At 50.1% G+C, this 26,568-nt stretch overlaps 1 protein-coding gene across 2 annotated transcripts; it reads left to right on the top strand.

Annotated features, from left to right (window-relative positions):
* Positions 1 to 4,852: 4,852 nt before the first annotated feature.
* LOC112882474 (putative disease resistance protein RGA3) lies at positions 4,853 to 10,943 on the top strand. Of its 2 annotated transcripts, none has more exons than XM_025947542.1 (5): positions 4,853 to 5,035; positions 5,127 to 6,552; positions 6,651 to 9,070; positions 9,804 to 9,923; positions 10,503 to 10,943. In XM_025947542.1, the coding sequence occupies exons 2-5, from the start codon at positions 5,263 to 5,265 to the stop codon at positions 10,735 to 10,737; spliced, it is 4,065 nt and encodes a 1,354-aa protein (XP_025803327.1). In that variant the 5' UTR covers positions 4,853 to 5,035; positions 5,127 to 5,262; the 3' UTR covers positions 10,738 to 10,943. The 2 variants fall into 2 exon arrangements, with proteins under 2 accessions (XP_025803327.1, XP_025803328.1); XM_025947543.1 differs by lacking the exon at positions 4,853 to 5,035 and having other exon boundaries at positions 5,745 to 5,910; positions 6,011 to 6,552.
* Positions 10,944 to 26,568: the final 15,625 nt, after the last annotated feature.

The raw sequence follows: 26,568 nt of genomic DNA on the forward strand, positions 1-26,568 counted from the left end.
TGTATGTCTAAGAGATTGTTGATCTTGATCACTGCAACGTATCTGTAATATGTTCCTAAGTTGAACTGCTGTGGTTTTATTCAATAGAAAACATGAGGAAAAGATATAGCGGTAGGATTTCTTGTAGCCTAGCGATTAGTGCCTGGAGATGTTATCCTTGTATCTGTTGGATATATTTATATGCATTTAGTAAGTGGATGCAAGAAAAGTTAGATGACACAAATTAGATATATATATTTACAAAGATATAGATTTATGCTATGTATAGATGTGCTACCATTAGCGCATAGAAATGTATATTTAATTATTGTCTCATGTTCTATATGTAATGGTTATTCTTGCAAGCACATCATGGTATATATTTAATTGGTGGAGATAAATAAACCTACATGCCATAAGTTAGACAAATTTAACTAACATACCAATTTCAGATTGAAATTAAATGATATCGTGAAAGATCTAGACATTAGATTTCTACTAATTTAAACTGCTATTTTATCCTTTTGTGATGGTTTCTCATTTTTGGTAGTAGTCACCTACAAATTTACTAGGCAAAAAGTGTGGTTTTTTATACCACAAGTGCAATTTGCATTACTTGTGTGGAATCAAATATAATATATGATTTAAAATTACAAAATCCATTTAAACCTTTTAGGGGTTTATTTATCCACTTGCAAGAACTTTCACTTCAGTCTAACACCGTCAAATCTATAGCATTTAAACAAGAGTCATGCCCACTAAGTGTATTTACATTTTTTTTCTTAAGCTACCTCTTAGTATTTATCAAAATGACTAGAAAAATCAGGCCCATGAGCTTTATCCATTCACTTGATCACCTCAGCCCATTGTCACAGGCAGATCGGCTGCAAAGGCGCTCCCATTCCCCGCGTTATCTGATAGGGAATCCACCAGCAGACTCGTGCTCCTTATCCATTGTTGAGGAATGCTTAACTGCTACCCCTCTTGAGCAAGCGCCCCAGTTTCGAATCCGGTCAGGTGTGGTCTTGCTATAGAGTAGTAAGAAGAGGTCAGCCCAGCCGAAGAGAAGCTTATAGGCACCTCAGTACCAGTGGATCTAACTAAAAGTCGGGTGATATATGCAATTGAGGAAAAAAAGAGTAGAGAAATCTACTTTCGCATATAAGTTGCCACAATAACTGCTGTAATTTTTGTAGTGCAGGCACAATGCAATTTGTTCGCTTGTGTTAGAGTCGCAAATGAACAATGCAATTTCACAGGTATTGAGGAAGATTGAATAAGCATGAAAGATCCAAAATGTATGACAGGAAGGGAATAAATAAGCATAGTAAGCTGGAGCACTAAAAGCACAATCAGGAGAATGTAAGTGTTTGGGGTTGTATGTACCACGAGATTGTTGATCGTTGATCACTGCAACGTATCTGTAATATCTTGTCTATGTAAGCGTAGATGCAAATAGTTTTGACAAAGGCGAAGCTCGAGATTTGAGGTGTTGGGACCGCGGAGTAATCTTATTTTCTTATAAGGTTATTTTTGTATATAACAACTGTAATGTAAAGGAATTTACCGGTGGTTATTGGACCTTACTGTAGTTTCACCCTTGCTTTTGGTTTTGGTTTTGCTAAACCATACCTCGGCATTTTATTCGCTTCTCATCACATTCAAGTACTTTTCTTCATTTCTTCCTAACTAGTGGAGATATACGTGCCTGTATAATAAATAAAAAAATTACATTTATAGAAAATTAACAAATTTTGAATGTTTTATTTTAATAACAAGAAAATTTGCAACACCTAAAATATCTTATCAATTAAGTAGAAGTTTCGTATTCAATTGGACCAAATAACATTTTAATCAATTATTTCTAAACTTTTTTAACTATGAATGAATCATTAATTCTCAAATTTAGATTTAAGGAAAAATTTAAAGAAATTATTTGATGATATGATACACACCAATCGAAAATCATAAAAAACATTTAAATATAGGTCATCATAACTGCAACAACAAATTAAAATACAATTGAAAGGATACCGTATGAATCAATTAATTAGTTTCTTCCATGATCAATTTTGCAATCAATCACCTATTGATAGTTGTAAATGAAACGAATGGAAAAACATGCAAAATAATTAATTAGCCGATAGACCAGCTGCTTGCATTATCAATTTTTCATCATTAGATTCTTGGTGGCCAACACTCAATTTTGTTTAGCAAATAAATCTGGACAAATTAAATTAGCGTAGATGATCATAAAAATATATGTAAAATAATTTAATTAAAAAAGATTTTACAGATGTATGCATACATAGAACATACCTGTTACAAGTCATCGGGATGCAGATGATGGAACAAATACAACAGAAAAAAAATATGTTATGTGTGTATTGGGGGATGCAGATGATGGAACAAATACAACAGAAAAAGAATATATCTTCTTTTGCAATTGGATACTACAGTTGCTAACTAGATCGTGTCCAGACGTCCCATTCGCGCTCAGTTACAGTCAGTTCCGTCCAGTTGCAATCGGTCTATTCTCGCAGTTGCAATCGGTGTAGTCTCTCGATTGCAACTGCAAGTTGGGTGCATTTTATAAAGAGAATGCATCTTGTTACATTTTAGCCTCGCCGTGTGTCTATAGCACACACTAATTAAATCAATCAGTCATTACACACATACAGTTGCATTGGATTCCTCCCGATGTTCATTAACACGATGCTACATGTAGGGGTGGTAACGGATCGTAACCATGGTGGCCTCTTCACAATCCAACTTGGCTTTTATATATTTTTAGCTCAAAATTTTATAAGATTAGAGCCTGATCCTTAAATTATCTAAGTCAAATTTTAAGGCACTTTACCACCCCTATCTACATGCAGGGTTAACTTTATCGGTAAGGAAAAAATGGAGCTTACTGAAAGATATCTAGGACCCTAAGTGGATTTTGGTGTTTAGATGACAAAACATATGTACATTTAATCTCATTTTCTAGCATGTGTGTAGGTGCTAAAATTGAACAAGCAAAATATATGATAAAGTACGACCCCTCGAAATGAAATGAAAAAGCGGTGGTTGAAATTCACTCGAAGAGTAGACTTTTGTTTTGATTTTGAGTACAGGAACCCCGTACTATCAAGAGAGACTTTATCTGCAGATTTGGACTTAAAACTAGTGCTCAAGAGAACCTATACAAAATACTTATGAGCCAAAAAAACCCACTTCAAAGTGATATTTTAAGAGTGTCTCTGCCGAAACCGGAGTCTCCAGGTCTCTGCCCGGAATATCCGAGAACAATATCCGGAGTATCTGGACATATACCCGGAGTATCCGGATACCCTTTCACGAACGGTGGAGTCTCCGGGTCTCAGTCCGGAATATCCGTGAACAATATCCGGAATATCTGGATATATACGCGGAGTATCCGGATACCCTTTCATCAACGTCTAGTTTTTGGAGTGAAATATCCCCGTACCCCTTTAGCCATACCTCTCTTGTCCATTTTTCGAGCTGAATAGCCTCACAAGCCTTCCAAGAGCTCTCTCACTCCCTCTCTTCCTTTCTTGAGAGATTTTGTTAAGAGATTCAAGTGAGAGCGTTGCAAGAGAAGAAATTCGTGCCAGTGAACTGTCATTCCATCCTTTTGAGCACTTAGTCTTCGTCAAGCCGGTGGAGTTAAGGTTGTTACTCTTTAAGCTTTGAGCTCCTAGACGGCTAGACGTGCTCGTGAATACTCAGCTGAAGTTGTGAGCATCACAGGAAGCTTGTAATTATCTTTTCTCTTGGAGGAACTCATAGCAAGTAACCTTGGGTTTAAGTATTAGTCTCGCCCCTTAGGTGAGCAGCATAGGAGTTCTTGAACACCGTCTTTTAAACTCTTTCTCAACAGAGGCGTAGCTCCTTTGCGAGCAAATTTCGGGAAATAAATCTCTGTCTCTCCGTGTGCTTTTTACTTAAGTTTTTATCTATTTGCTTGTGAGACTAACTTGTTAGGTTTGAGCTTGATCTACTTATTTGCTAGCTTCTAACTAGAATCAGCTTGTGAAAAACACTTAGAAGAAACTCTTCTGTACTTGCAAATTTACTCGATCTAAATTTCCTACACCTGTACTTTGTACTTTATTATTTATCTTTGAACTTTCATATCTGGATATTCCGGATATAATATCCAGAAACTCCGGACCTCGAGTCCGAAATATCCGGACATATATGCGGAGTATCCGGACATTTGAGTTACTAACTATTTAAAAAATATTTTAAAGTTGCAGGTTAGCCTATTCACCCTCCTCTAGGCATTCTGAGGTCCTTTCACTTACCGACAAATGCGTTTATCGGATTTCTCGAAAATTTATCAGGATTTTTTTCTCAAACTATACACAAAATAGTCTAGATTGTCTCCAAACAATCTAATATGAAATATAAGACATCATAGTGCATAGAAATGAGAAGATATATGGACTAGGAGGGAAGAGGTGTGTACGGATTTAAAGTTATCGAGAAATTTTTATCAAACCGGTAATCACCAATAAACGCAATTATCGATTTTTTCAATTTTTTTGCTGAGAAACTTTTGCCTGACTACACGTGAGTCGACTGACAGCTACAAAACAACGTATTCGACATACTATACGTGTAGGAAAACTCATCGTTACCGACGACGACGACGACGACGACGATAACAACAACAACAACAACAACAACAATAACAACAATAACAATAATAATAATAATAATAATAATAATAATAATAATAATAATAATAATAATAATAATAGCAGCAGCAGCAGCAGAAATGGCTTCTCAGCAACGCAAGGTCCGACTCTGACCCCGTCAAGAGCCAGCATGCCCGTCCTCCACTCGCGCCTCTCTGCCGGTAGCAAAGTAGCAAGGCAACTCGGCACCCTCCTCTATCCCGATCCAGCCTAGCCGGTTCTCTCCTTCCTTCCGCCCCACCACCGCAGGCTGCCTCGTAGGCTGGCCGTGTATCAGGTGGCCGGACGACGCAGCTGCTCTAGCATGCGACGGCGGCAGCTGCCCGCCACGGATGGGTCCTCCCCAGGTCAGTGCTAACCCTTTCCCTCTCCCTTTGATCAGCATCAGATCAGTATCCCCATGTCGACCGGCTCAAAGGCCCCTCCCTCTCTTCGCAGAAGCGCGCACGGATTAGCTAACCACCCTGTTCCATCGAGAGCCCCTGCCCCAAGACCAGTTGTAAGCTGAGGAACAAAGCGAGCAGGATCTGGGGTAGGCGTTGCAACCATATACAATCAGGAGGAATTGGCGGCCATGGAGGCAGCGAAGCAGGAGGAATTGGCGGACATGGCGTTGCAGCGTAAGGTTTCAGCTGGGTTCTTGCAGGGTCCAGGTCCGGCACCACCGCGAAAGAAAAAATCTGTGCCGTATCATCCGTTATCTGTGCCGTGTCATCCGTATCTTAACCGCTCAGGTTCTGAACAATCTGAAGTGACGCACGAGGATGGATCCAGCTCCGGCTTGCTCTTGGATCCTCCAGCATTGGATGTCGCTCGAGCATCTACGCACGGTGAAGACGACGGTAAAGAGAACGCGGTTTCGGTAGCCTCGGATGCCCTTCAACGTCTCCAAGAAGTGTACTACGTGATGATTCTGCGAATGCTTGGGTTCAGGGAGAGAAACCACAAGACGACCTTCAACTTCACACGGAGTTTTTCCAACAGAACAACATCCACTTGCTCACTGGGATTTGCTTCTGCCGTGGACGCTCGCAATCTGTCAAGATCGGATGGCAGGATGCATGGAAGCCATGGATCGATTGTTGCAGTGCTTCAGAAATGTAGGCTCTTGGCTCGTGGTGTACATGGCGTTGCGGGCAGAGCTAGTGCTGAGGATGCAAAGGATGCACGGGCACTTCCAGTGCTTGCTTTTGATGATCTGGCATGCTCTGGTCACAACAAGGTAACTAGGTTCACCACACGGAGAATACCAGCACAGATGGCTGAACCTATATACTCGTTGCCCAAAGCCATGAACAATCTGCTAATTTTGGATCTCTCAGGTTGCAGTGGGCTTGCACAGCTTCCTGCTTCCCTCGCCACTCTTAAGAATCTTGTTGCACTGGACCTCTCTTGCTGTTATTCCCTTCACACGTTGCCGGCGTCACTAGGAACCTTGCAGAACCTGCAGATTCTTCTTCTTTCGTGTTGCCACAAACTAAAGAATCTTCCGGTGTCACTTTGTCTGCTTTCTATGCTCAGATTGTTTGATTTGTCGGGCTGTTCGAGCCTTGAGGTCTTACCTGATTCTTTTGTCAATTTTGACCATTTAGAGATTCTGAACCTATCAGACTGCACTAAATTAAAGAAGCTTCCACGAGCAGTTGGTAGCCTTCAAGAATTGAAGTACTTGAATTTATCAAGATGCTCTGGATTAGACCTGGATGTCAAGTACCTCCGCAGTCTTGCTAATTTGAAGTGCCTAACTCTGTCACCGGTTACCGAATATCAAAGTTTTCCTCGTTCCTTCCTATTTATTGACATCTACCTGCAGTGGTCAAGGTGGTGGAAGAGGAGCCAGTTCCACCCCCAGTGCAACCCAAAGGTTACCAATTTCTTTAGTTATCTGACAAGTTCTTGTTAAAAATCAGTTGATTTTTTCAACAATATTGACGTTTTAAGATTCATCCTTTTTTGTCACAGGTTGGTTCTTTGCATTCATATAGGTGTTACGAGCTAGGTATTATTGACATGTTACTGTCTGATGGTTCTGATGAGGGTGATATTACTAGTGACCAGATAGTCACTTCTATTTGCATAGTTGGTGAAAGTGGCATGGGCAAGACTGAGCTGGTCCATCGAATTTACAATGATCAAATGATTCTGGATGCCTTCAACTTGAGAATATGGGTGTATATGTGCGATAAAAGGGGACTGTTGGAGAAAATAGCAGAGTTCACTACTTGTGCATATTGTAGTAATGCCCCAATCAGTGTTCTTGAAGAAATTGTAATGGAAGAACTTAGTGGGAAAAGGCTCTTACTTGTACTGGATGATTCTGATGTCGAAAGCCATTATTTCTGGGGTGATGTAAGGAAACTACTAAGTGTGTGTGCAAAAGGAAGTGCTCTCATTGTAACCACTAAGAGCAGTGACATCGCTAAGCTGATCGGAGCAATGCAAACTTTTTACTTGAGTCCTGTATCCAAAGAAGAATGCTTCATGATTTTCAAGGAACATGCACTCGGTGGTTTGGATATGAATAGTTACCCTCAGTTAGAAAGCATTGGCTGGAAAGTCGTAGAGAAATCTGGTGGCAACCCATTGTGCATCAAAGCCCTAAGTGGATTGTTGTGTCATTCTGAACTTGGTTATGAAATTTATATGTTCGTCCATCGTACTTTACCAGCATTGCGACTCTGTTATGATCTTTTGCCATCACACCTACAGCAGTGCTTCAGGTTCTGTTCCTTGTTTCCCAAACATCATATATTTGTCAAGCATCACATCATCCGGTTATGGATATCTCAAGGTTTTGTCCTTCCTGAAGAAGGTAATCAACCAGAAGATACTGGGTTGCATTATTTTGATGAGTTGGTCTGCAGATCATTTTTTCAGCGTTGTCCTTTTCGTATTGATCAGGACGATGAGTATGTTATGCATGAACTGTTTCATGATCTGGCAACCTCTGTTTCAAAGAACGAATGCTTGAGATCTGAGGAACCATTCTGCAGCTTGGCTGAAAACATTTGCCACCTATCGCTTGTTCTCTCAGATTTTAAGACAGTCGCACTGGCTAAAGAAGCAAGAAATCTGCAGTCTTTCTTAGTTATTAGAGGATCCTTCCCAGTTGTGAGAATTTTGCCTTCAGATGATCTTTATATGAAATTTGGATTGTTAAGGGCACTAAATTTGAGTTATACAGATATACTAGAGTTGCCACGTTCTATTGGGAACATGAAACACTTGAGACTCTTGGCTCTCAACAGCACAAAGATCAAGGGCCTTCCGTTTGAAATAGGACAGGTAGGCACTCTGCAGACATTGGAACTCAAGGATTGTTGCCACCTTACTGACTTACCAGAAAACACAAGTAATTTGACAAAGCTTCGACATCTTGATGTGCAGAAAGAACCTGGCAATATTAAAGTTGGCATGCCTCATGGTATCGGACAGTTGACTGATCTCCAAACATTGACAGAATTCAACATTGGGAATAATTTGTCGCAATGTTCAATTGCAGAGTTCAAGAATCTGAATGGACTAAGGGGACATGTCCATGTAACAGGGCTTGAGAATATTAAGACTGCTGATGATGCCAAAGAAGCAAATATACTTGGCAAGAACTTCTTAGAATCTTTGACATTGGAGTGGTATTACAACGACGAAGACATAGATGATGGTTTATGCCAAGAAATTGCTAATAATATTCTTCAAAATCTTCAACCCAACAGCAACCTTCAAAAGCTTGTCGTTCAAAATTATCCTGGAAATCTGTTTCCTTTGTGGATGCAGGACTCTTACCTTAGCAAGCTCGTCTCAGTAACACTTGATAACTGTTATGGCTGTAGTAAGCTTCCATACCTTGGTGATCTGCCATCTCTTAAATCTCTCTTTATACAGAGAATGAATTCTATAGAAAGCTTTGAAATTGGGAGTAGTTCTTTGGCCACTGAAGAAGAACGTCCTCCAAGATACCCATCGCTGGAGGTCCTCACTTTATGGGAGATGTATGATTTGCAATTTTGGGTTGGCACAAGTGAAGGGGATTTTCCACGGATTTGCCGTCTTTCCATCAGTAGATGCCCAAGACTCAGAAATTTACCTCCCCTTCGTTCTCTAGTGCATCTGTCAGTACATTGCAGTAGTCAAGTACCATCCTTCTCAGAACTTCCATCACTTGAGTCACTGAAGATCGAAGGATTCAATAAGATTCGGTCTATTAGTTTCCCCCATCAACTGACAACGTTGAAGAAGTTGGAAATTAGTGACTGCAAAGAGTTGTCATCAATGTATGCATATTCCTTATCTGTTTCGGATTCAAGAGTTGTGAGGTGCCCAAAACTTGATTTGGTTGGAAGTTCACTGGAAGATCATCACAGAAAAAAGGTGGATGGTGGAAGGTAGATGGATTCCCTTTCAATCACTTAGATCCATTATGTCGTTTATTTTCTTTTACTATTTGACATGCCATTTAACTGTAGGGCAGTAATTCATATTGTTATATTTCTTAGGAGGCCAGCGTATTTTCATGCCCCTGCTTACATGCCAATAAAGACTCAAAATATGTGTGGTTCCTTTCATAAAGCATGATGATGCACTAGTCATATTGACACTTGGTAGTACAGCTTAGAGTTCCTTTTCTTCGTTGTAGGATCAACAACACTGAAAGGGAATATCAGTTCTGATTGTCAATGTGTGACACCATTGAAGCTGTTTCTACCTAATAAGATGATGTTATGCGTGCATCCCAATTATAGTAGAAAAATATGTGAAAAATCCAATCTGTGTTTTATCTCATACTTCCTTATCTCAAACTTCAACTAACTCAGGGAGAAAGGTGGCTGTTCCTGTTGTGGGCGCTTGGCATATTACCACCTATGCAATACAAAAACAACCATGATATTATTGTACTACTGTAGGGAATTAGAGACGTAACAGAAGTTAAAGATAAAGAGGAATAATTGAGCAGGCAATGGAATTACATTCATAGTTTGGCAAAAAAAAAAGGAAAAATTGTGCACTGGATTCTGAAATGGAAGCAATATTGTTATCATTGAATTGTTGATCTCCGTTTTCTACTTTTCTAGGAATAATGCAGTAAACTATTTCTGTTAATTGTTTCGTCATATACAGGAATAGTCCTACAAGGCGGTCTATGGTGCTAAAAACTGCAACATATACAGATCTCCAAGTTGACAGTTGGAAGTGGGAAAAGCATGGAGAAAAGAATATATTTGCGTCCAATCTTGTAAGGTAAAAATATAATATTTATAGAGTAAATACTGAACTACATGGGAGCCATGAACACTTCCATATGAAAGCATTTTATTAGTTAACTATAGATCATTATTATTATAAGTCCACATTTCGTTCCCAAGGAACGAACAGTATTTCACGATTCAACCTTCCAAATAGATTGGACAAGCACAGCTAAAACTGAAACAGCAGAAAAGAAGAGCTAGATAGGTAAATAGTCAGTGCAGCAAGCATAGTTTAACAACAGAACCTCTACCTACGGTTCCAACATCTGACAAGCAATTAAAGCTTGTAAGCAAATGCAAAATTGCTATACCATGATAGGTAAAACTCGCAAGCATTTTTTTCTTCATTTGTAAAATTAGAAAATACTTGTCCTTAACAAATCTAGCCGGAGACCATATCATTTTTGTCATGGTTATCAAAATTTGAAGTACTTGCTGAGAAATATCTTAATTTGCATTATCATCCTAATATTAAATACTTTTTCTGTTACGATTTTATACTGTATGTACAAGTCCTCAATAAATGTGATGACATTTTCAGGTATCTAATACAAAGTCTGCAACATTTCAGGTCATACTACAGATGCCTTCACAGAAACTCAACAGGATGTTGTGCAACCAAGTTTTTGCAGCCCAATGACACTGAACCCAACATGCTGTCTGCAATGTACATCTATGAGCACAACCATGAATTCCCCAATGAACCAAACCTTGAACTGTCCGCCGAACCTGCAACAACACGTAAAAGAAAGGAACCTGATGTACCCAGTGATGAACATACGTCAAAGAGACAACTGAATTCTTAAGAAGATCGGTAATGTATTCCTAAAAAGATCGATAATGTAATTATAAGTGCATGTCGACTGACAAGTCACCTGCCCCGATGGATTTAACGCCGACTGACAAGTGTAAAAGTGAGAAGTGACAAGTCACCTGGCCCAAGAGTGTTGTTGAAGTACTTTTTAAGAATTGCCTAAACTATGCATTATCTGCAATGTCCAAGATTTTATAACATTGTCGCGTGCTCTAAATTTATATCCATGAATGAACACTTACCTCTGTTAAAGTTATTAGCCCGTGCTATTGCACGTGAAAAAAATCGGTGCTTGTAGTCTAAGAAGGGGAGGGGGTGAATTAGACAATTCTAAAACTTTAACCTATGTCTCAAACTAGTTAGCACAAAAATATAATCTAGATGTGCAACTAGAGTTCAACTAGCGTGAAAATCTCATCCCAAAGAGTTTTGCAACCTATAACTAATGCTAGCAAGATACTACACTAAGAATGTAAAGTCACGTAAGATTGCAATAAGAAATACGGAATATTAAAAGAAGGAGATGAGGGGAACCAAACTCTCGACACAAAAATTTATCCCGTAGTATCGGTAGGCATAAGGCCACCTCTAGTCCACGTTGTTGAAGCACTCACTAAGAGTATTGCTTTCCGGTGACCGAGTCTTTTTCGGGACGCTTTTTGACTCGACTTGCCACCAAGGTTTAGCCACCAAGGCTCTCGTCAAGTCCCCGGTTACCTCGATACCGTCTCCACTAAGGAGTTTCTCCATGAAGGAAGGGGGTCTCTACGTCTCCCGCACGAAGTCGTCGTCGCCGCTCCGCACCAAGTCAGAGAGTCGATGACTTGCCGGCGAGCCATCAAGACTCCAAGAGGCCGGCGCACCGAGATACAAGTTTTGGTTCACTCAAGAATCGGCACACAAGGCAACTGCATCTTGCACTCTCACTCTAACTAGAGGTAGCCTAGCACTACACCTCACAAAGCTTATGCTAAAACTAAGGATGTGATCAATGAGCTCTTGCGTGGCTTGGAGAATTTTTTCAGAGTGTGGGTCGCTTCTCACAAACTCCAGCAACCTCAAATGATACGAGGTGAGGCTTTATATATAGGCTAGAGATCCACTCCTAACCATTACATGCTTTTTCCCTAAAAAGCATAAAGCGTTGGTTAAACCGGTCGCCATCGTCGGTTTAACCGGTCACGCTCAGCCTGCCAACTAGCCATTAAACTCCAACTGCTATCCTCTGCTGACATCATTTTATCGACGCAATGCACTGACGACCGTCGGTTTAACCTATGCTAAAGACTTTGCTTGGAAACCCTTCTGGAACGAAAAAAATGCGTAATGAGTAACCACAGCACGCTTGCCCCGACGCCTTCTTTTGCACCATCGGTTTAACCGGTGCTGTTATTTCTTCACTTGGTTGCCATGTCACCTCCTTATTGCACCGACGCCTCCATTTTTATAGCATCGGTTCAACCGATGCTGCTGTCATTTAAGTTCATGCTGTCGGTTGGTTTAACCGACGCATGTAATCGTGCTGAACCTTGTTCAAACCATCTCTGCATTTTCACTGCAACTTGGACATCTTGATACGATTTGGACCATTTTGTATATAGATTGGACTCCATCCATAGAACCTAAAAATTCTATAAATTTGAGCTTACAAACTTGTTAGTCCCATAGACTATGTGTCGGAGGAATTCTCCAGCCGGGTGGCGGAAAGCACCCGCCTAATCCTAGTTAAGGATGGGTTTGGAGGAGGCTTAGGAGCGCTCGATCGGTGGACAGATGAACGCAGGAAGGACACGAAGATTTAGAGTGGTTCGGGCCGCCGGAGCGTAATACCCTACGTCCACTTTGGTGTTAGTATTGGCAGCGTGAGCCTGAATGGAAAGCAGCATAAGCTTGTGTGTGTGCCACCTTGGATATTCGATGTGTTCTAACGAGTGCACTCTCCCTTTTATAGTCCAAGGGGAGTGCTTACACTGAGCGGGTCCCCGACATGTGGGTCCGGCTTACAGGAGCCTGTTCTACGAGAGTCATAGAGATCTTCAACTCCAGCTCCTCTCCGTAGTCCTCTCTATCGAGAAGTTGATGTGCGTATCTACAGCCAGGATATGGCCGTGTACAGCCTTATCTTGTACAGTGTCCGGCGTCAGCGTTACCCAACAGTGAAGCCGTGCTGTTACTGTTGGGATGGGACCTTCGGTCAGAGGGCGAGACGGGGCTGTCCTGTGGCGCGCGCACTGTTACAGCGCACGCCTTGGCCCACCTATTACAGGCCATCATCACGCGCGCAGCGCCGTGACGGGACTGCACACAGTCCGCGTACTGTGCGCGGTGATACGACGCGCCGCCTTCAGAACGGGCGGGCTTACCGCGGTGTCAGCTTACCTGCCCCGTGTGTCAGTGGCAGGCCGCACCTTTTGACTTTGGCGCGCCTGACTCAGCTACCGCATTGAATGCGGGTAGGTGAGGAGGCGACCCGTAAGGGGCCTCAGGCCGCAGGCACGCGGCGGGGCCAGCCCCGCTCCTCCCGCTGGGCAACACGTGGTGGCGCCGGACCCCTAATCAGGGAAAGGGGGGCCCGGGGCCGCCGAGACCGGTTGGAACGGGCTGGTCTGTGATGGTCCGGCCATCACACGTGGCGGCCCCGGACCTCCCAGGGGAGGCCGGGTCCGCAGGGGCTACCCGTGAGCTCTCCCCCTCACCTGGGTGTGCAGAGGCCCCGGGCCTCATGGAGCTCGGGGGAGGGTCCGGAGGCCGTGGCCCCAGCTGTCAGGCCCGGAGGCCGTATGCCACGTGACCCAGAGGCGAGGGGGAGTATAGATTATGGGAATCCGAAGGCCTGGATACCCTAGCGGGAGGTACCCCTATCTGTATGTACCGACAGAGGCCCCCGGGCCCACCTTGGGAGAGGGATGAACCCGCAGGTGGGGCCAAATCCCAGCATCGCGCCGGGTGGACAGCTCGTTCCCGCCGGGCAAGGGCATAGGTGTCCTTTCGCCCGTAGCGGGATCCCCGAGGGGCCCGCCCTCCGCGCGCACCGTGCGCGTCAGACGGTTCAGATTCTTGTCTTATTCGAGCCCGCCGCGCGGCTCGGGCGGTTCGGATTCCGCCCTTCCCACGACCTCCAGCACCCACGCCAATGACTGGTGGGCCCGAGCCCACTGGTCATAGTGTGAGGGAAGGGGAAGGCGGCGCTGGCGACCGCTCGTCTTCTCCTCGGTCGCCGCAGGACGCCAAGGTGGGAGCAGCCTTTTGCATAAAAGGTATGCGCCGAAGGGAACGGCTACCTTTTCGCTCTTTGCCAACAACAGACGCCGTAGCGCCCCTTCGTCTCCGCATCCCTTCTCGCGATCGGCTTCCTTGCGCTCAGCCCCTCTTTCCTTTCGCCCCCCCAATAATCTCCATGGCTTCACTTCCTTTCCCGCGCCGCTTCCAGACCCAGGATCAGCTGGACGCGGTGCGGCGCCTTCTGGGGTGGACCGCGCCGGCGAACGCCGGGAGGTCAGGGCCGGCGAGATTCCCCTCCGCGACCTTGCCGCGGGGAGTTTGTCCTTTTTAATTCGTACATTATGTGCGGGTTGGTTCCTCCGATCTCCTCCTTCTTCCTCCTGCTCCTGGAGGAGTTCGGCCTCCAACTTCATCATCTCACCCCCACTCCGTTCCTCCTCGCGGCGGTCTTCGCCCACTTCATGGAGATGTTCGTGGGGGTGCGCCCCTGCACCACCATCTTTCAAACACTTCTACTCCCTGTCGGGACCGGGAAGAAAGCGCGGCGAGATTGGCGCTACTACTCCAGCTCCGGCACGGGATGGCGGGCTCCTACATCGCCGCCTTCTCCAGCTCCAAGTGGGAGGACTGGCGTGAGGCTGGGTCATGGCTGACGAGCCTCACGACCGCCTGGAGCTGCCAACGGAGGGCCCCCAGAGCGACCGGAGCACCTGGAAGGCCAGGCCGACAATACCGGAGCTCGACCCGGTATTGTACCGGATCAAGAAGCTGGCGAGGAGCGGCCTGACTTCCATGATGGTGCTGGGCGACTTCTTGAAGCGGCGAATCGCCCCCCTGCAGCAGCGGTCCCGGATGGCCTACGTGTACACGGGGCTAAACGACTGCTGCAGGATCGCGCGCGGGCCCGGCGGCGACTTCACCAGGGAGAGCTGGAGGCGCGGTCCGGGCGATGACCGGCGAGGCGTTCGTCCCGGAGTCCCTGGTCCTCCCGAGCGGGGTGAAGGCCCTGTGCGAGGACCAGGCACTGCGGTCATCGGTCCTGGCGTCGATGCCGACCCTGGACGAGGGTGGCCTGGCGGTCCGGCAGCTGGGAGGACCCCAACCGCGGGCTCCAGATCCCTGGCGCCTCTCCGGACCGCCAGCAACGCCCCAGCGAAGGTGCCGGGGAGCCGGGACCCAGAGGTCCGGCCCCCGGCGGAAAGGGAAAGGAGAAAGCGCCGGCGCCAGAGCACCGGCAGAAAGACAGTGCGGGGCTGCCCCGGCCCAAAGGAGCGACGAGGCTCAGGGGGCGGCACCGGCGGCGCAGCCAACCGAAGGGAGCAAGTCCCGGAGGCTCCAGCGCGCGACGGTTCCTTGGTCGGGGAACCGGCGCCGAAACGCCAGAAGACGGGGGCAGAGGAGCAGAGCAGAGCTCCACCACCCGCGCCACACAGCAGCCGGAGAGGAGTCCGGAGGACACACCTCCTCCGCAGCCTCCTCCGCCACCGCCACCAGAACGGCGTCCGGCGACGCCACCACCACCGCCCGAGGCCAATCCACTGCCCCCATCACCGCCACCAGAAACTCGATGGCCAGGGACACCCACCAAGGGTCCGGGGGGTCCTCAGCTGGGAGGAAGGTCCCCCCCGCAGCCCGGGGCAGATGGGAGTGGTACGACTTCCGTAAGTGGTTTTGTCAAGGTTTTTCATTTCTCCTGGCCTCTGGTCCTCAACCATTCAGGTGATACGACAGGCCGCAGCTTCGGATGCTCCCACTGGGGGTCCGGCCCCCAGCCAGCGCCGGGAGGCCCGACGCCGACCCCAGCAGGGCCCTCACCAGAGACAGCTCCAGAAGCTCCGGACCCGTGGCCCGGAGCCAGAGCCTCACCGCCACAACCTGAAGCCGCCCCCCGGGAGGAGGACACCAGGTCCCTGCAACGACCGAGCGCCGGCGACAGCGTCGGTGTCGAAGTCGGGCCCTCTCCTGCTGAGCCAGCAGCAGAGGGGGCCGCTGCCACGGTGGAGGCTGCAGCGCCAGAGGCAGGGAGCGGTGGAGGCCGCGCACCGGAGGTGGCCGCACCGGAGGCGACAGAGCGCGGCACCGGAGGCAACAGAGGCGGCGGCACCGGAGTGGCCGAAGTTGCCAGCAGCGCCGCCACCGGCAGAGGAGGAGGAACCGGAGTAGTGCTGGGAGGCGCCTCCTCCCGAGCACAGCGGAGGTCCCTCTCCCCGGCTCATAGCCAGATGCCAGCAAGCTCAACAGGAGCTAGAGGCTGGCATGCGCCGGGAGTGGGAGAAGCTGGAGGCGGAGCGCCAGCGGCTCTTCGACTGGGAGGTCCGCCTGGGGGGCCGCATCAACTCTGTCTCCGCCCGCTACGCCGAGGAGCGCGCCAAACTCGTGGCGGGGCGCGAGCTCCTGCGGGAGGAGCTGGAGCAGGCGCGCGACCGGGAGGCAGCGCGCCAGCGGGAGTTGGCGGCCACACGGCGGGAAGCAGAGGCTCTCCAGGGGCTGATTGCCGTGGAGAGGCAGAAAGAGGCGGCGGCGGAGAGGGAGCGGGCCGCCCGGGAGCTGATAGCGGCGAGGGAGGCGTTTGCCACGGCCGAGGCGCATCAGGCCGCCCTCGCGGATCGGGCGGCGCGGCAGCGAAGAAAGAAGAAGAGCTGGCCGCCCGAGAAGCAGAGGAGGTGGTCCGGCTGCAGGAGCTCCAGAAGCGGGAAGAGGCCGTGGGGGAGGAGCTGGCAGCCGGGAACCGGAGGCTCCAGGAGCGCGAAGGCAGGCTCCAGGAGAGGGAGACCAAGTGGAGGAGCTCTTGGCAGAGCGGGGCGCCAGCGCGGACCGGTTAACAAGATGGGTCGGCGCGGTGAACCTCTGCTGGAAGCACTCGAGCCAACCCCGTCTGGGTACCGGAGGCTCCTTCACCACTCCGGCGCCGCACTCCAGCTTGTTGGACTCCGCCGCCAGACGGCTACAAGACGTGGAGGCCGGCATACAGGACCTCCTGGAGACAGAGGGACGAGCAGTTGCTCGGGGGTGGCGGAGTACATCCTCACCAGCTTCCGGAGCCATGATCCTGCCGTCCAGCTGACTCCCGTCCTGGTCGGACCCCTCCGGGCGACAGCGGCCGCCGCACGAGAAGGGGTCCAGGAGGCGGTGGACATGGTCGCGGCCCGCCTCCGGCGACGTCCCGAACCTACAGAGAGTGGAAGTGCCTCCGGACCACCAGAGCAGTAGTGCTAGTATCTTTTTGTTATTTCTTTTGTATATAACTTTTGTTATTGTAAGATAACCTTATGATATTGCGCAAAAACTTAGCTGTTTTCCTGTTGTCGGTTTTGTAAGGTGTTCTTGTGCATACCGAGGTCCCGTGTGGCCCCCTGGGAGGTAGTCGCGATAGGACGGGACTAGCTGCCATATAACCGAGGTCCTGCACATGACTTAGATCAACGCTTAGTAGACGTCCCCACGAGGTCCCGGTCCGGCTAGCAAAAGCCTACTGCATTGCATAACGAGTCAGAGCACCGGGCCATTGTTCGGGAATCTAAGGGGTCCCGGCCCCGGGTCCATTGTTCAAGGTACAACGGTACCCGTCCTAGGGGGCAGGGCGTGTAGGCTTAGGGTACGGAACCAGGCTAAGCGGCTACACAGCCCTGGACCCCAGCAAAGAATGAGCATGCCTCCCTGAAGCCAGCTCCCGGGTGCCCGTTCCTTTTCTTCCGCGAGACAGGGGTCCCGGGCAGAGACATAGTGTAGCAACCTAAGTAGGACTTTCGACACGACACAGACGCGAAAAACCCGTGGGGGTTAGCGTAAGAAGAAGCGAAAAAACCTTAGAATCGCATAGAGTTCAAGGACGCGTTTGAGAACAAATTTCCCCTTAAATGAATTGGTACAGAAGAGTTGTGCGATGTACGCCAGGGGCTGGGTTTACGAGGGCGGACCTCTACCACCCTGGTCCGCACGGCAATGCTACCAATTACAAAGGAAAAATTTCCTCTCAACCAGGTCCTAGGGATAGAACTTACGGAGGTGCTCAATGTTCCATGGATTGGGTAGTGCATTCCATCCTCCGCAGCAAGGCGAACAGATCCGGGTCGGCACACCTTGGTCACCTTGAGGGCCCTCCCAGCTGGGGGAGAGCTTATGCATACCCTCCCGGTTCAAGATTCGCCTTAGGACTAGGTCCCCGACCCGGAGCTCTCTACCTTCGCACGAACCGTTGGTGGTAGCGCCGGAGCGCTTGGTTGTACCGTGCGTTGCGGACTGCTGCTCGCCATCTACGCTCGTCTACGAGGTCCACGTCTTGGCGACGCTCCTGCTCCTGCATTCTTCATCAAAAGACGGACTCGCAGAGAGCCCATGGTGATCTCCGGGGGAAGGCACGCTTCGGCCCCGTAGACCAGGAAGAAAGGGGTTTCCCCTGTTGCCGGCTGGGTGTGGTCCGTTCCCCATAACACACTCGGAAGCTCTTCAATCCATCTTGCGCCATGCTTCTCAAGGTCACAGTAGGTTCGGATCTTGAGCCCTCTGAGGATTTCGGCATTGGCCCGTTCAACTTGCCATTGCTCCTGGGATGTGCCACTTGAGGCGAAACAGAGCTGGATGCCCATATCCTCACAGTATTCCTGGAAGTACTGGCTCGTGAACTGGGTTCCATTGTCGGTGATGACACGATTCGGGACCCCGAACCGGCACACAATTGACCTGAGGAAAGCAGTTGCTGACGCCTTGGTAATGTTGACCACTGGGGTTGCCTCTGGCCACTTGGTGAACTTGTCAATGGCGACATAGAGGTACCGGTACCCGCCGACGGCCCTAGGGAAAGGTCCCAAGATATCCAACCCCCATACCGCAAAGGGCCAAGAGGGAGGAATCATCTGCAGTGCCTGAGCTGGAGTTGTATCTGCTTTGCGTGGAACTGGCACGCTTTACAGGTCCTTACCAACTCAGCTGCATCCTGGAGTGCTGTAGGCCAGTAAAAACCATGCCGAAAGGCTTTACTAACCAGCGTGTGGGATGAAGAGTGACTTCCGCACTCGCCTCCATGGATCTCCGCAAGCAAGTCGCGGCCCTCTTCCTGGGTGATGCACCGCATGAGGACACCGCTGGCGCCACGGCGATAAAGATCCCCTTCTACCACCGTGTATCGCTTAGCCATCCGGACAATGCGCTCAGCAGATGCTTGATCTTCAGGAAGGTAGTTATCCTTCAGGTAGTCCCGGACCTTAGAGATCCATGCATCGGGACCTTCCTGAGAAACTGGGCGTGGCTCCCGAGGTCTTCGGGACCCTCAAGGGTGCACACGGCCCTTGGGGGTACCACGGATGGAGCACCGCCGGGATCGCTAGCTTCGAGGTGCTAGTCCGACCCCCTCGCCAGATCGGCAGGCTGGGCGGAAGGCTTCAGCAGACGCCTCTGGAAGACGCCCTCAGGCACGGGCGCCTGAGTCGATGCGCTCGCGGAGAGGGCATCAGCTGCTGAATTGCCTTCGCGTGGAACGTGTTGCAGTTCCAGCACATCGAAGTCCTTCTCCAGCCTCTTCACATGGATGTGGTAGGCTGCGAGCTGGGGGTTGTTGCAGCAACACTCCCCCCGGACTTGCCTGATGATGAGTTGAGAGTCCCCTTTGACCAGGAGCTCCCGGACCCCCAGGGACAGAGCCGCCGTGAGCCCAAAGATTAAGGCTTCATACTCCGCCATGTTGTTGGTGGCCTCAAAATCGAGGTGCACATGTACTTCAATTGCTCGCCTCGTGGGTCGATGAGGACCACACCAGCCCCGGCCCTCTTGCTGCGGGCGGACCCGTCAAAGAAGAGGGTCCAGTGTGGTCCGGTGAACACCGGGCGCTGGCCTCCGGACGTGGGGGGTCCGTCCCATGGTCCGGACCCCCGAGGCGCCTGGTGATGGTGTCCATTCCGCCACGAAGTCAGCTAGGACCTGACCCTTGACGGCGTGGCGCGGCTGGAACTCAAGTTGGAATCCTGCGAGCTCAGCCGCCCACTTGGCGATATTGCCTGTGGCGTTGGAGTTGTGGAGGATGGCCCTCAAAGGGTAGGAGGTTACCACCACAATCTTGTGGGTTTGAAAATAATGACGGAGTTTCCTGGACGCAACGAGTATGGCATAAAGAAGGTTATGCGTCTCGGGATACCTGGCCTTTGCCTCGTGAAGGACTTCGCTGACGTAGTAGACCGGCTTTTGGATGGTCCTGACTCTGCCAGGTGGATTAGACCCCTCGGCTTCAGCTGGGTTCCCGCCGGCCCCCAGGCTGTTTAGTGCTTGTCCGGGTGAGGACCTGGCCGGACCCTCCGAAGCAGGGCCGGTTTCCGGAGCGGTGGAGGCCAGACCTCCTTCTCCTGCAGGGGGGTCCGTGGGGGCCCCCTGCGGAAGAGGCTCGGACCTCTCGGCGACCAGCACCATGCTGATCACTTCGGTCGTAGCTGCAAGATAAAGAAACAGTGTCTCACCTGGGTCCGGTGCGACCAGGACCGGCAAGGAGGTAAGGTACTGCTTCATCTCTTGGAAGGCACACTCTGCCTCTTCGGTCCATGAGAATGGGCCGGACCCCCTCATCAACTTGAAGAAGGGAAGTGCCCTCTCCGCCAGCCTCGAAATGAAGCGGCTGAGAGCTGCCAGGGACCCCGTCAACCTTTGTACGTCCTTGAGGCGTGCAGGGGGCCTCATTGCTTCAATCGCCCGGACCTTATCCGGGTTGGCTTCGATCCCCCGGTGGGAGACCAGGAAACCAAGGAGCTTTCCCGCCGATACGCCGAAGACGCACTTCTCGGGGTTAAGCTTGGTAGAGGTCGCGCGTAGCTTGTCGAAGACTTGAGCCAGATTTTCTAAGAGGGAACTCGACTCCCTAGTCTTGACAACGATGTCATCGACATATACCTCGACTATATCTCTAACCAATCACCTAGAGTGATGTTCATTGCACGAGCAAAGGTGGGTAGAGCATTAGTAATCCATAAGGCATCACTATATAACAATAAAGACCATCCACTGTTACAAAAGCTGTATGCTTCCTATCATCTCTAGCCATTTTGATTTGATGAAAACCAGAATAGGCATCTATGAAGGACAGCAAATCACACCCGGAGGTGGAATCTACAATCTGATCTATACGTGGGAGTGGATAAGGGTCTTTTGGACATGCTTTATTAAGATTGGTGTAGTCGATGCACATCCAAAGCTTCCCGTTGGCCTTTGGTACCACCACCGGGTTGGCCAACCATACAGGATGGTAGACCTCCTCGATGAAGCCAGCCTGCAGCAGCTTGCGGACCTCTTCACGGATGAAGTTCTGCCACTCAATGGACTGCTTGCGTGGCTTCTGCCGGACCGGCCTGGCGTCGGGGTGGATCTTCAGATGATGCTCAATCACCTCCCTGGGGATCCCAGGCATTTGTGATGGCTCCCAGGCGAACACATCAACATTTGTCCGGAGGAAGGCGATGAGCGCGCTTTCCTATTTCTCTCCCAGGTTGCCACCGATACGGGTGGTCTGGGAGGCCTCCGCTCCGACCTGGATGGTCTTCACGGGAACGTTGTCCGTGTCGGACGGACAGACCCTCGGCGCCTTGGTCGGAACCTTGGCACGCGAGGTTGAGGGGTCGGACCCCTGGGCGCCTGCTACAGGGGCGAGTCCTGTGGCCAGCGCATGGAGCTTTTCGACCGCCACAACGGCAGCGGCCCGATCACTCTGGACGGTGAGGACGCCTGACGGAGAAGGCATCTTCAGGACCAGGTACCCGTAGTGGGCAACGGCCATGAACCGGTACAGAGCCGGTCTGCCGATGATGGCGTTGAAGGGGAGGTTAACTTCCGCAACTTCGAACTGCACGTTCTCGGTGCGGAAGTTGTCCTCTGTCCCGAATGTAACCGGTAGGGTGATGGTCCCTACCGGGTATACGGGATCCGGGCCCACTCCTGAGAATGGGCGCGATGGAGCCAACTTGGACTCCGGGATCTGCAGGTGCTTGAACGCTGCATAGCTGATGACGCTGAGGCCGGCGCCTCCGTCGATCAGCACATGGTGAAGGCGAACATTGGCGATGGTGGGTGCCGTGATGAGCGGCAGCACCCCGCGCCCGCCATGTTCTCTGGGCAATCGGATGGCCCGAAGGAGATGGTGGTGCCTTTCCACCGCTGATGGGGCGCCGCCTTCGGCACCCCTGGCTTCACCGAGAGGACCTCCCGGCGAAGGGCCTTGACGTCCCACCGGGAGACGAGCTCCGAACTGCCACCGTACATAACGTACAGCTTCTTGCGGCGCTCGTCCCCGCCGGACTCGGAATCGGACTGCTGGAAAAGTCCCTTGAGGTCTTTGTTGGGGGCTTGATACCCCAACTCTCTCTCCGTCGCGGCTGCGTCGGCATCGGAGGCTTTCTCCTTACCGGACCGGCGCGGCGGGGAGGAGCCTTCCTTGGAGGCTTGATCTCGCCTCTTGCTGAGGCGCTCCGCGAGCTTCTGGATTTCGCGGCACTCGGTGGCGCTGTGACGAGCCCCCGGATGAACAGGGCACGACCCGGGGTCGGTGCGCTGTTGCCGCGGGCGCTTGCCTCGGGAGTTCTGGCCCCTGGTCGTTGCAGCTGCAACGGCCGGACCCCCAATCCGTGACTTGTCGAAGCCACGGACCTTCTTGTTCTTTTTCTTGCCGCTGCCGGGGCGGCGACGCTAGGTCCACTCGTCTGAGCGGGACCTGCCTGGGTTGCAGAGTGCCATGCACGACCTTCTGCAGCCCGGGCGCATTTGTCCGCCAGAGCGAACAAGGTGGTGACGGCTTCCACCTGGTGGGTCGCCAGCTTCTCTAGCATCTTCTCGTCTCGGACCCCCTGTCGGAAGGCCATGATAATAGACGCATCGGAGATACGTGGGATAGTTCCGCGTACCTTGGTGAAGCGGGAGATGAAGGCCCGGAGGGTTTCCCCGGGTTGCTGCCTCACGGCGTGGAGGTGGGCCTCCACGCCATGCTGCTGGTACGCGCTGGCGAAGTTCGCAGTGAACTGCGCGCAGAGCTCACCCCAGGACTGGATGGTTCCTGGGGTAAGATTTATGAGCCAGGTCCGGGCTGGCCCGGTCAAGGCTACATGAAAGTAACTTGCCATGACGGCTTCGTTACCCCCGACCGCCGTGATGGCGGTGATGTAAACTTGCAGGAACTCTGACGGGTTGGAGGACCCGTCATATTTTTCCGGCAGGTGAGGTCGGAACTTGGACGGCCAGGCGACTGCGCGGAGGTGGTCTGCGAGCACGGCGCAGCCCACACCCGACACCGGCGCCTGGGGGAGTCCCTGCGACCTGGCCGCAGCCGCATCGAGCTCGGGCGCAAGGTTCCAACCCTCAATATTGAGTCGTCGGTTGCACGCCCGCTCGATGGAGACCCTGGCGTCCTCTCCCGCATGCCTACGGTTGAGCTCCGCCCGGAGGTCTTCGGTCCGTGCACTCCTCACGGATGGTGAGTGCACAGAACCGGATGCACCGCCCTGGCGACGGCGCTGCCTGGAAACAGACCCCCCGCAGAGCCTGGGGAAGCCTGTGCTAGGTTGAGGAGACGGTCGACGTCGTCACGCCACTGTCTGTGCGCGTCTGGCGACGCTGCCTCGCCCGGGGGGTTGCGGAGCAACTCCCTGGCTGCCATGAGGGGCCCGCTCGGTGGGAGCACCGATTGGGCCGCAGAGGCCCGCTCCGCTGCACACGGCGGAGCAGCACGTGGGGCCACTCTGGAGGCGGGATGGCGCGAGGCGTGTGGCGCCGTTGACGCCACTTCTTCACCGACCAGGAGGTCATGGTGGCCATTTTCCTGCGCCATTGAGGTGGCGAAGGTCGACCGAGCGCAAACCAAACCTAACCCCCTACCTGGCGCGCCAAATGTCGGAGGAATTCTCCAGCCGGGTGGCGGAAAGCACCCGCCTAATCCTAGTTAAGGATGGGTTTGGAGGAGGCTTAGAAGCGCTCGATCGGTGGACAGATGAACGCAGGAAGGACACGAAGATTTAGAGTGGTTCGGGCCGCCGGAGCGTAATACCCTACGTCCACTTTGGTGTTAGTATTGGCAGCGTGAGCCTGAATGGAAAGCAGCATAAGCTTGTGTGTGTGCCACCTTGGATATTCGATGTGTTCTAACGAGTGCACTCTCCCTTTTATAGTCCAAGGGGAGTGCTTACACTGAGCGGGTCCCCGACATGTGGGTCCGGCTTACAGGAGCCTGTTCTACGAGAGTCATAGAGATCTTCAACTCCAGCTCCTCTCCGTAGTCCTCTCTATCGAGAAGTTGATGTGCGTATCTACAGCCAGGATATGGCCGTGTACAGCCTTGTCTTGTACAGTGTCCGGCGTCAGCGTTACCCAACAGTGAAGCCGTGCTGTTACTGTTGGATGGGACCTTCGATCAGAGGGCGAGACGGGGCTGTCCTGTGGCGCGCGCACTGTTACAGCGCACGCCTTGGCCCACCTATTACAGGCCATCATCACGCGCGCAGCGCCGTGACGGGACTGCACACAGTCCGCGTACTGTGCGCGGTGATACGACGCGCCGCCTTCAGAACGGGCGGGCTTACCGCGGTGTCAGCTTACCTGCCCCGTGTGTCAGTGGCAGGCCGCGCCTTTTGACTTTGGCGTGCCCGACTCAGCTACCGCATTGAATGCGGGTAGGTGAGGAGGCGACCCGTAAGGGGCCTCAGGCCGCAGGCACGCGGCGGGGCCAGCCCGCTCCTCCCGCTGGGCAACACGTGGTGGCGCCGGACCCCTAATCAGGAAAAGGGGGGCCCGGGGCCGCCGAGACCGGTTGGAACGGGCTGGTCTGTGATGGTCCGGCCATCACACGTGGCGGCCCTGGACCTCCCAGGGGAGGCCGGGTCCGCAGGGGCTACCCGTGAGCTCTCCCCCTCACCTGGGTGTGCAGAGGCCCCGGGCCTCATGGAGCTCGGGGGAGGGTCCGGAGGCCGCGGCCCCAGCTGTCAGGCCCGGAGGCCGTATGCCACGTGGCCCAGAGGCGAGGGGGAGTATGGATTATGGGAATCCGAAGGCCTGGACACCCTAGCGGGAGGTACCCCTATCTGTATGTACCGACACTATGTTATCACATAATCAGCAAATCACAACTATAGCCCCGTTGGGCCATGTTCCTTGCAGCATGACTTGTGCGTAATGTCAAAAAATTCGAACAGTAATTCAACAAGCGGAAATAATCTAAGCAATTTATGTCCATGAATTCTTTTTAAACAATTTTTCAAAAAAGTTAAGAAGAAATTTGCAAAAGCTATTTTTATATATTTTTTAGAAAGTTCATTTTACTCCCCTCACTAAATCCACTTTGTGTATTTAACCCCCTGAGCAAAATTTAGTCTTAATTACTCCCCAAACAATTTCAATTGGTATCTACCCTATTGATATTTTTCTTTTTAATTTCTTCACGTACAAATTGAATTTTAACTTCAAATTTTATGAATGGATGGAGAACATGATGCCTTATGTTAAAAAATGCAATAAGAATTTTTCATATTTATTTTCATAGTTTAGGAAGATTTAATATGAAATTTATTATGGAGATACAATTCTGTATGAATAGTAATTATCAAAAATTTATAATATAATTTTCTAGCACGGGGCATCGTATCATAGTCTCGATGCAAAATTTGAAGTTAAAATTTCACTTGTACGTGTAGAAATAAAAAAAAGAGAAATCTTAGTAGGGGTATTGGGCCAATTGAAATAGTTTGGGAAAAGTAAATTGAGCCTAAAGATTATTAAGAGGGTTAAGCGGATAAAGTAGTTTGGTAGGATTAAAATAGACTTTCTTCATTTTTTTTCTGAAAGAGATACAACAATTTATGAAGCATGATGAAACCATTTATAAAGATAGCCTTCTCGAAATAAGGCCTATTTTGGGCATGTCGCCCAATATTTGCCTAGTGTCGGGTCAGCTCAGGAAAAGCATTTACTGAATGAATCAGAAGTAGTACTACTTCCAATAAACAAAAAAATGGTAATGCTTTGATATGGTTTGCTCAAATTTTTAAAATGTATAAAAAGTAGAGTAAAATATATGGACGGTCCTATAGATCCCTAAACACTCAAAATTCATTTTTGATCCCTAAACACTTCTAGAGGTGTCATTCGGGTCACTAAACTCTCAAGATGCATCTTCAGGTCCCTAAACTTGTCTCAATGTGTCATTTCGGTTCCCAAACACTTAAGGTGAATTTTTATATCCCTGAAAATTGCCATTAGTTAATTGTATTCGAAATGGGCTGTTTATTAAACTATTTTTTAGCCGTTTCATTTAGAAATCTTACCACAAAGACTATTTTAATTTTGAATTAGCTGCTTATTAATCATACATCATGGGTTAATCCAGATCATTTGATATCAACGGTGGATATTATAGTTTTCTCGTTTATATGGTGATATCAATGCTAATCCTGAATATTTCTTACTAACTATTTATATTTTGCATGCGCTTTGTATAAATTTATTAAGATAATTTGTTCCTATTCTCAATAAAAATCAAAAGAACTTTTTATTAACTTAAAGTAGCAAAATAATATTTATATTAAATTAAAAATAGCATCTCGAGAGTTTAGGAACCTGCATGACAGCGCGGGACAAGTTTATGAATCTA

The sequence above is a fragment of the Panicum hallii genome, chromosome 2, assembly GCF_002211085.1.
Source record: "Panicum hallii strain FIL2 chromosome 2, PHallii_v3.1, whole genome shotgun sequence".
Lineage (NCBI taxonomy): Eukaryota > Viridiplantae > Streptophyta > Magnoliopsida > Poales > Poaceae > Panicum > Panicum hallii.